Source organism: Tachysurus vachellii, chromosome 2 (genome assembly GCF_030014155.1).
Source record: "Tachysurus vachellii isolate PV-2020 chromosome 2, HZAU_Pvac_v1, whole genome shotgun sequence".
NCBI classification, from domain to species: Eukaryota; Metazoa; Chordata; class Actinopteri; order Siluriformes; family Bagridae; genus Tachysurus; species Tachysurus vachellii.
In genome coordinates, this window is record NC_083461.1 from 3,355,677 (window position 1) to 3,365,570 (window position 9,894).

The following is a 9,894-nucleotide window of genomic DNA, read 5'->3' on the forward strand; positions in this document are numbered from 1 at the left end:
CTTTCTTTTTTCTCTCTTGGCCTTTACCTAACGATTCCTTCATGATACACTTGATTTTTACAATGTGGAAATGTTGTACTTGTCTTTCTTTTCCTCTCTTTTTATCGCACCTCCAGCTCTGACACACACACACACACACACACACACACACTCAGTGCTGCGTGCTGTGTGTGCTGATGTGTGCTGGTTGGAGATGTTTTTGTGAGAGAGGATTTGAAAGGAATTCTTAGTGACCCGCCACAGCTGGTGACTTTAACACGCTTCCTCCGTCTCTCCTTTACCTCTTGTTCTCTCTCTGACTCGATTCATCAGTATTCCAACGTTGCCATTTCCTGCTCCTCTCCTCTGTCCTTTCCTCTCTCATTTCTCCTCCACTTTTGTCTGCTCTCTCTCTCAACCCTACAGTGTATAGGTGTGTTATTTAGAGTAGGAACATGTCAGCTGGTTCTAGATGGACACTGGTTTTATATGGACAATGGATCTAGCTGGGTCTAGCTGGACACTGGTTTCATTTTTACTTTCCTTTTCTTTCCCTTTTTATTTTCTTTCCTTTTAGGTTTCTGTTAAGTGTGGTGTGGTGTGGTGTAGTGTGGTGTGGTGTGGTGTGGTGCGGTGTAGTGTAGTGTGGTGTGGTGTGGTGTGGTGTGGTGTGGTGTGGTGTAGTGTAGTGTAGTGTGGTGTGGTGCAGTGTGGTGTGGTGCGGTGTAGTGTGGTGTGGTGTAGTGTAGTGTAGTGTGGTGTAGTGTAGTGTAGTGTAGTGTGGTGCAGTGTGGTGTAGTGTAGTGTGGTGTAGTGTGGTGCAGTGTGGTGTAGTGTAGTGTGGTGTAGTGTAGTGTGGTGTGGTGTAGTGTAGTGTGGTGTAGTGCGGTGTAGTGTGGTGTGGTGTAGTGTGGTGTGGTGCAGTGTAGTGTGGTGTGGTGTGGTGTGGTGTAGTGTGGTGTGGTGCGGTGTAGTGTGGTGCAGTGTGGTGTAGTGTGGTGTGGTGCAGTGTGGTGTGGTGTGGTGCGGTGTAGTGTGGTGTGGTGTAGTGTGGTGTAGTGTGGTGTGGTGTGGTGTAGTGTAGTGTAGTGTGGTGTAGTGTAGTGTAGTGTAGTGTGGTGCAGTGTGGTGTAGTGTAGTGTGGTGTAGTGTAGTGTGGTGTGGTGTAGTGTAGTGTGGTGTAGTGCGGTGTAGTGTGGTGTGGTGTAGTGTGGTGTGGTGCAGTGTAGTGTGGTGTGGTGTGGTGTAGTGTGGTGTGGTGCGGTGTAGTGTGGTGCGGTGTGGTGTAGTGTGGTGTGGTGCAGTGTGGTGTGGTGTGGTGCGGTGTAGTGTGGTGTGGTGTAGTGTGGTGTAGTGTGGTGTGGTGTGGTGCAGTGTAGTGTGGTGTAGTGTAGTGTGGTGCGGTGTAGTGTGGTGCGGTGTGGTGCGGTGTAGTGTGGTGCGGTGTGGTGTGGTGCGGTGAGGTGTAGTGTGGTGCGATGCGGTGTAGTGTGGTGCGGTGTGGTGTGGTGCGGTGTAGTGTGGTGCGGTGTGGTGTGGTGCGGTGTAGTGTGGTGCGGTGTGGTGCGGTGCGGTGTGGTGTGGTGCGGTGTGGTGTGGTGCGGTGTGGTGCGGTGTGGTGTGGTGTGGTGTGGTGCGGTGTGGTGTGGTGTGGTGCGGTGTGGTGTGGTGTAGTGTAGTGTGGTGCGGTGTGGTGCGGTGTGGTGCGGTGTGGTGTGGTGCGGTGTAGTGTGGTGCGGTGTGGTCTCTATGTGTTTGCTTTGTCATTACTGAACTGTATAAAATCAGCATATCCATTAATCATTTATTTATCTGTTATATTGGTTTTTGAAATGAAACAGATCACAAGCTACCAGCCAATCAGAAAGGAGTATATGGTGTGTGTAACTGACTATAGTTACACTGAGAGTAGTATGAGGTCCTGGTGACGTTTAAGGTGTCTTCAGGCTATATTTTATTATTACAGGAAACAGACTAATGCCATATTGGTGAGATATATGATTCTCAGGGAGGCTGAGAGTCTGAACAGTAACCATGGATGGTGTGTGTGTGTGTGTGTGTGTGTGTGTGTGTGTGTGTGTGTGTGTGTGTCCAATCTTCCACTGTGGTTGTCCTCATGCCTTTGGTATCAAGCTACCTCATGCATGCACCCAATGTGAAGTCAAACGACGTATAGAAGTGTATGAAAGATTTAAGATTTCTTTACTTTAAATATATATTGAATTGTAAGTAACACAAAGTTTCATCCTTTTCACTGCATCTGTGTGTTTAAGGATGCTGGAGAAATGGTACGATCCTTTGTGGGCGGCTTGGAGCTGATCGTTAATCTGCTGAAATCTCAGAACTTGGAGGTGTTGGCCAGCGTGTGTGCAGCCATATCCAAAATCGCCAAGGACGAGGAGAACCTGGCCGTCATCACTGACCACGGTGTCGTAGCCATGCTGTCCAACCTCACCAACACTGTGAGCTTTAACACAGTATTCACACTCTTAAAATAAGGAATAAAACCCTCAGTGTTTGGCTGAAATAGGAAAATAATCAGTGAATATTAGCTTCACATCCTGCTGTGTTTGTTCTTCCCCCTCAACAAACACACATTTTTTAATTTCTTTGGTGGTTGAGTTGTTGGATTCATATTGGATAATCACAAGTAAATAAACAACAGGGTCAAAGGTCAAAGAGAAAGGTCAAATGACTGAAATAGTTTAAAGTATATTCTAAGGGTTTTATGATGCATTTATTGGCTGTGCAGACATCCATCAAGTTCTACTCATTTATTAATTGAAGAGCGACACTTTTATCCATTTATAGCTACATTTAAAGGTGGGGTCGCCGTTGTCTGAAAGCCAATGTTGACATTTGAAATCACCAAAACAAACACGCCCCTAACCCAAATGGGCCCCACCCCTGTATTGATAGCTCCACCCACACATACATACGTAACCCAGGCAACTAACAGAAAGAAATGTGTCTTTATCATAGCTGAAGGGAAGAACAACACGATTGTAGATAAACAAACAAGCAAAAATGACACACAACCATAATCATGTAAAGGACAAAGACATATATTAGTTCTGTGTAACAAAGCAAAACCAACGTTACTCACCTATCGAGAAGGAAAAAAGCGCCTCGGCGTCTTAAGTAAAGTTGGTCACATATTCACAGATTGGAGTTTCCCGAGTCAATAACTCCTGAGCTAAACACTGTTACTACACAAAACACGGTTGTAGCTGCGTCTCTACATTACTACGATAGAAAAGAGGTGTTATTTGTGTAGTAACAGCGTTTAGCTCAGGAGTTATTGACTCAGGAAACTCCAATCTGTGAATATGTGACCAACTTCCTGCTCCTTCAGTTCTCTCCAGCGCTGGAAAGCTGATCCTATATTAACACGTCCTACTTCTTACCTTATCGTAAGTCTTTCTTCTCTTTCTTTCTTTGTTTTTATCCTCCATGTCAATGTTAAAACCGCTTTCTGCTAATGTCACACATGCGTACTGAACACTCTCTCCGCCCATATTGACAAGACACGCCCCTTTCTGCTCATTGGCTACACGTTAGTTTTGTTTTTGTTTTGCTTGGCGGCCCGACTCAGTTTTCTGAAGCATTTCTCAAACGACGGAGACCCCACCTTTAATGTTATGGAATATCCATGAAACATGTAAGTGACTGTTCTCGCTTACGTTATAGCAGCTATAAACAGTCGGCCTCTCATCAGCACTTCTTATGTTCTCAACTTTAAAGTCAATAAGATGAAAATCGCAGTTTGCTGTGTTACTGAGAAACCGTAAAGTACGTTAAAGTCAGACGACTTAAAGACTTTCTAGTGTCTAAAGACTGACGCTGGAGACTCGTTTCATTAACGTGTTACATAAACCTACAGAAAGCTTTACCTTGTTATCAGTCATCCTGATGAAGTCTCTTAGATATTATATTATGTGGAAACATCCATCGTACAGGGTGTTACAATATAAACAATAATTTATTAACCTACAACTGTCAACCATCTAACCTACAACCTATTTATTAACCCTCTGACTGTCAGAGATGCTGTGATAGAAAATGAACCAAGCGACCGTTCAGAATTCAGAATCCAACAGCACCGGACTCCTTCCAGACCTTTCTTCTGATTTACTAGTAGAGTTACTGTATGTGTATTGTATTTAACAATCTCTAACAGGACACATTTGTTATTCTGCTACAGACAGACAATAAGTTACGGAGGTATCTGTCCGAAGCCATCGCTCGCTGCTGCATGTGGGGTTCTAACCGTGTGGCGTTCGGCGAGGCCGGAGCCGTGGCTCCTCTAGTGCGCTACCTGTGCTCTAAAGATCACGAGGTGCACCAAGCCACGGCTCAGGCCCTCTATCAGCTCTCCAGAGACCCAAACAACTGCATCACCATGCACCAGAGCGGTGTCGTCAAGGTAAACAGTCTCACACACACACACAAACCCACACACAGACAGACAGATACACACAGTCAGATAACAATAAACAAACAATCCATTACCAAATTTAAAAGAGCTCAAAACTCTCACAAGCATCTTTCTTTCATATTATGTTCATTATTCTTTATTTCTGTTTTGTTGCCTGCTTTGTTTATTTCTGTGAAAATTTGAACGACTCGTTCTAATACGTTTCTCGTTTTTATTGCAACAGCTCATTCACAGGGACTTGTACTGTACGGTCGATGCTCCACATACTACACAGTTTTAAAAGTGTTTTAGTTGCCAAACTACGAAAAATCTATGTTGCAAACATGTGTAATTTATATGGCAGAGTGTTCTGTTAGGAAACATTTATATAACGTCTGTAGAAGTTGTCAGTTTCAGTGCAACTGCTCATTGCTCGATGCATTTACATTTCCAGCATTTAGCAGATGCTCTTTTTCAGAGCGACTTACATTTTATACAGCTGAGCAATTGAGGGTTAAGGGCCTTGCTCAGTGGCCCAGCAGTGGCAGCCTGGTGGACATGGGAATTCAACTCACAACCTTCCAATTGGTAGTCCAGCAACTTAGCCCTACCACATCCCTATATACCACAATGCTGGTTCAGGGCTAACACTAAGGGAACGCTTCTTTGAGGAAGTTGTGGCTGAAGCTCTGTGTGCACACACACAAATTTACTGGATCGGGAAGGGTCCTTGGCATCTGTGCCCCTGCTATATCACAGAGGACGACATGCACTCTCTTTGCGGTCTTTGTCAATGTGGGCGAATTCAATGCATCAGTGGCGTTCGCGCTCCGTGCTACAAAGCAGACGGCCTGCTCCGTAGGCCATTCAATGGCCGAGCTGGTTGCCATGAAGAAGCACCTGTAGCTCAATTTAACAGAAATAAAAGGCAAGGATAAGTTCTTTCTCTTGAACGGCCCGTTTTCGCCTCAGGACTTGTTCGGTGATGCAGTGAGTACTGTCGCTGACAGGCACCAAGAGCTGAAGCGCCAGTCTGCGTCGTTCAGGGAGTTTATCGAGCAGCCTGGGCCAGAGCGGTGAAAAGAGAGAGTGTGGTGGCCCAAGCCCCCCGTCTAAGACTAGAGAGGCTTAGCCAGCATGCCCAGGCCCAGACCCATCAGGCGAGAGGAGACCTTAGGTCCGTCATCTCGGCCAGGGAGACTAAGAAGGAATCATGATGCCCGAGGGCTGGGGTTTCTAGGAGCGTCCTTTTCAGGAAGGCTTCCCCTATTTCCTGCCCCGCCACCTCTGGTGCTTTGGGGAGCAGTGGGGTCTGTGCCTGCTCCTCTTCTTTGCACAAATCTTTACCCTGGGTTAACACCTGCCAGTGTGCTGTTTCAGGGCACCAGGGATATTGGCACAAGGTTAAAACCACTCTCAAACAAATGGTCCATGGGAACGTCTGACCGGACCAAACACCAGACAGCGTTCCCCCAAGAGGAACTTCTCTTCATCCTGAGGAAAGGGGCCATAGAACATGTTCCAATCCCAAATCAGGACTTGCAATATTTCCTTGTTTCCAAGAAAGACAGGGGCTGCGTCCTATTTAGGACCTGCGGCTCTGAACTGTGTCCTGAAGACTTAAAAGTTCGAGATGCTCATGCTCAAGGTTATTGCATCCCATCTCAAAGATGCTTATTTTCACATAGATATTTTGCCAGAGCACAGGAAGTTCCTCAGGTTCGCTTTCGGAAGCAAAGCTTACCAGCATTGTGTTCTTCCTTTTCCGCCTCTGGCGCGATGAACACTGTCAGGATTCAGTTCACTGCGCGGTCGGTACAGTGCTAAAGTTCCTGCAGTCTTGTCTTTTTCGGTGGCCTACTGAACTACAACAGGTCACGTATGTAACCTGGTTCCCTGAGAAGGGAATGAGATGCTGCGTGTCTGGATATGCCCCAGGTGTCCACTCACGCTCCCTTCAGATAAATAGAAGCTGGAGTAATGTGACATAAATGCTCTTATATGGACTGGTGCGTAATCACGTGTCCTTTTCGAGCCATTAAATTGGCGTGTGTGTTTTTCCATAGTGTCAGCCCTGGAACTGGGTAACATACATAACTTAATAAAGTTTATAGATATATATATATAAGAATAATTCACACGACTACCAGAGTGTATGATATTGTCTAATGTGTAAAATGGTCTAATTGTATTTATTTGTTTAATATTACACACTTATTTCTTTGATCATTTATTATTCTGTTTTATTTATTTAAACCCTTTTCTTAGTTCTTGCTCGTTTCTGTCTGCAAGATTTGCCGCATGTTCGACTTACACACACACGTACACACACACACACACACATTATTTCTAGCCCCCTCTTCTTCTTTTTTTTAAGTGACGTTTGAAAACATCACTAATAAATTTTGAAAGGCTGCAAACTGTTTTCAGAGGCCTTGCGGAGCAGCGAGGGCAGACAGAACAAGGCCTTGTTTTCTTTCTGGTGCAGTGGAAGCTTCAACGCGTTTTCTAACCGTCATGGGAATTGGGCTGAGCAAACAGCAGTGTATGTGTGCTGAGTGCCGCTTTTCCCGGCCAGTCCCACTGCTCCTGGGATGCCAGGGCAGAAGAGCACGCAAACGCCGTCGCCCGGGGGAACGGTTGCTAAGCGAGCGCCTGGACTGGGACGTGGTGGAATGGCAGCGTGGCGAGTCTCTGGATCTCAGAAAGCTGTAAGAGCAAGAGGCCACTAGATGCATAACCTCTGAGTGACAGCTATTTGAAGTGGTTGCTATGTCTAGATGCCATATAATATTACTACGAGTCCTCCAGTAACAAGCAAAAGGCTGTAAACCGTGTAATATTCCGTGTGTCATGTACGAAAATGCAGAAAGTTTACAGGCACTGCTGGGCAGAATCCTGGCACGAAGAAAAGCTTTAAGATTTGTGGGATTCGTACGCCAGAGTTTGCAAGATTGGAAGCTTTGTAGAAAGCAGATGTGTGTTAAAATAATTGTTTAGTAACACATGTACGAATCTCTCAGACGTGCCACTTACATCAATTAAATCAGCTCAGGAGATTACTGCTAAAATATGATCATACTTAGAGCTATCAGGTCATTTATTTAAGCATTTTGAGCAGATCACAGAACCGTAAACCAGAAATCCTGACTTCTTACAGTAGATGCTGTTAAAGATTATAAGTAAATATTCTGGCACTGTTATTAACATGACGATACTCCTATTTGTCAATACTGACTTACAAACAATACGGGATACAGTTGAAGCAGAAAACCGAGCAGCTGAGGGTTAACATCCTGGGATTTAAGCACAGAATCTTCCAATCAAAGCACAGAACCCTAACCACTGCGCTTCCACTGCCCCCAAACCATTCAAACTACTATAAATATGTGGAAAAACAGTATAGTGTAAGTATAGTAGAAGGATGTGTTAACCAATACGCAGAGCAGTGCAGGAGTGAATAAATAAACATGTTGGATTGTGTAGCTAGGCTTTATATACTGTAGGGTCACTGAGTGCTTGTGTGAGAGTATACATGACAACAGCAACTTGGCTTATTCTTAGATGCCCCTACACCAAGCCCTGAATGCTGATGCTAACGTTGGGGAAGTCGTGGCCTAATGGTTAGAGAGTTTGACTCCTAACCCTAAGGTTGTGGGTTCGAGTCTCGGGCCGGCCACGACTGAGGTGCCCTTGAGCAAGGCGCCGAACCCCCCAACTGCTCCCCGGGCGCCGCAGAATAAATGGCTGCCCACTGCCACAGTGTGTGTGTGTTCACTGCTGTGTGTGTGCACTTTGGATGGGTTAAATGCAGAGAACAAATTCTGAGTACGAGTCACCGTACTTAGCCATATGTCACGTCAGCTTCACGAATATGAAAACTTTTTCTTGAGGAAGCCTCACTAGAACATTTGGATTCACAGATCATGTGCTTGAGACTGGAGGTGTCTTTAGGGCTTTGGTCTTATGATACAAAAGGATTTGGTTTTTACTGGACTTTTATGTAGGGGTGACGTCTAATGAGGAATCTCCATGTACTTGAAACTCATCTTCGAAAGTAAGCAAGAGAATATTTTTTCAAGAACACGTGGAGCTGTGTGCTGTGTGCAGTGTTGTATAAAGTATTAGAAAGCAATACTTGAGTAAAAGTACAAGTATCGTACTAGAAAAAGACTTTGGTAGAAGTGAAAGTTACCTTTTAGAATATTACTCAAGTAAAAGTCTTAAAGTATCTGATATTTACTGTACTTAAGTATCAAAAGTCATTTTCTGATATTTAATGTACTTAAGTATTTGAAGTAAAAGTAAAAAGTAAAATATCAGTGATTTTCAGTAGGCATAAGATCAGGGGCGGTTTTAGGGTCTCATCTTTAGGGGGTTTTAGTCCTCAGAGAGAATTTAAAACCAGAAGAGTTTTATATTATATATTATATGACTACATAGTAAGCCAAAAGTTATGGGATTATTAAATGGCAAAAGTGGACACCAAAATTTTATGCATGATGTAATGATGCCAGTCTTGACTCAGATCAGTTCATGTATGTGTACATTCTCTACAAACAGTGTGTCTAATGAATGCAGTCATTAATAAACTAATATTCACAAGACAAAGACCAAATCAATAAATGTTATTTTTATTTAGTATTAAATGGATTGTTTGCATTAATATTTTGTTTGTGCTACAACTCTGGTAATAAGAATAGTGACATTTCACTGCTTTTGGCTGCCGTCTTTGCGGCTTTCAGCCGATTAACGTTATAGATAAACGCCTCCAGCTCTGACTGCGCGTGCACGCAGCACCTCCAGCTCTGACTGCGCGTGCACGCTGCACCTCCAGCTCTGACTGCGCGTGCACGCTGCACCTCCAGCTCTGACTGCGCGTGCACGCTGCGCCTCCAGCTCTGACTGCGCGTGCACGCTGCGCCTCCAGCTCTGACTGCGCGTGCACGCTGCGCCTCCAGCTCTGACTGCGCGTGCACGCTGCGCCTCCAGCTCTGACTGCGCGTGCACGCTGCACCTCCAGCTCTGACTGCGCGTGCACGCTGCGCCTCCAGCTCTGACTGCGCGTGCACGCTGCGCCTCCAGCTCTGACTGCGCGTGCACGCTGCGCCTCCAGCTCTGACTGCGCGTCCCTGTGCTTCTCCGTAGAGTGTGTGGAGCGTAATGTAATCTAGGAGCAGTGATTCACCAAACCTCCCTTATTACAGTCACACACATTTCTTCTGATTTTATTTTGTAGTAACGAGTAACGAAGACACTTAGTGGAAATATAACGGAGTAAAAGTAGACATTTTATCTAGGAAATGTAAATAAATTTAAATAGCGAAGTAAAGTACAGATACGTGACATTTCTACTTAAGTACAGTAACGAAGTATTTGTACTCCATTACATTACAACACTGGCTGTGTGTTATTTATATTATAGAAAGCTCAGCACCTCTACACAGCACTTACATCCCTGGTTATGACCTGCAGTGACGTAGCTGGCCGAGATTGAG

General features: G+C 44.9%; 1 protein-coding gene across 1 annotated transcript in view; it reads left to right on the forward strand.

Moving 5' to 3' along the window:
- The window catches only part of odad2 (outer dynein arm docking complex subunit 2), a 68,797-nt gene that overhangs the window by 50,548 nt on the left and 8,355 nt on the right, over positions 1 to 9,894 (forward strand). The window contains exons 18-19 of the mRNA XM_060893877.1: positions 2,253 to 2,441; positions 4,184 to 4,405. Coding sequence (XP_060749860.1) covers positions 2,253 to 2,441; positions 4,184 to 4,405 — 411 coding nt within the window. The remainder of the gene's footprint in view (positions 1 to 2,252; positions 2,442 to 4,183; positions 4,406 to 9,894) is intronic.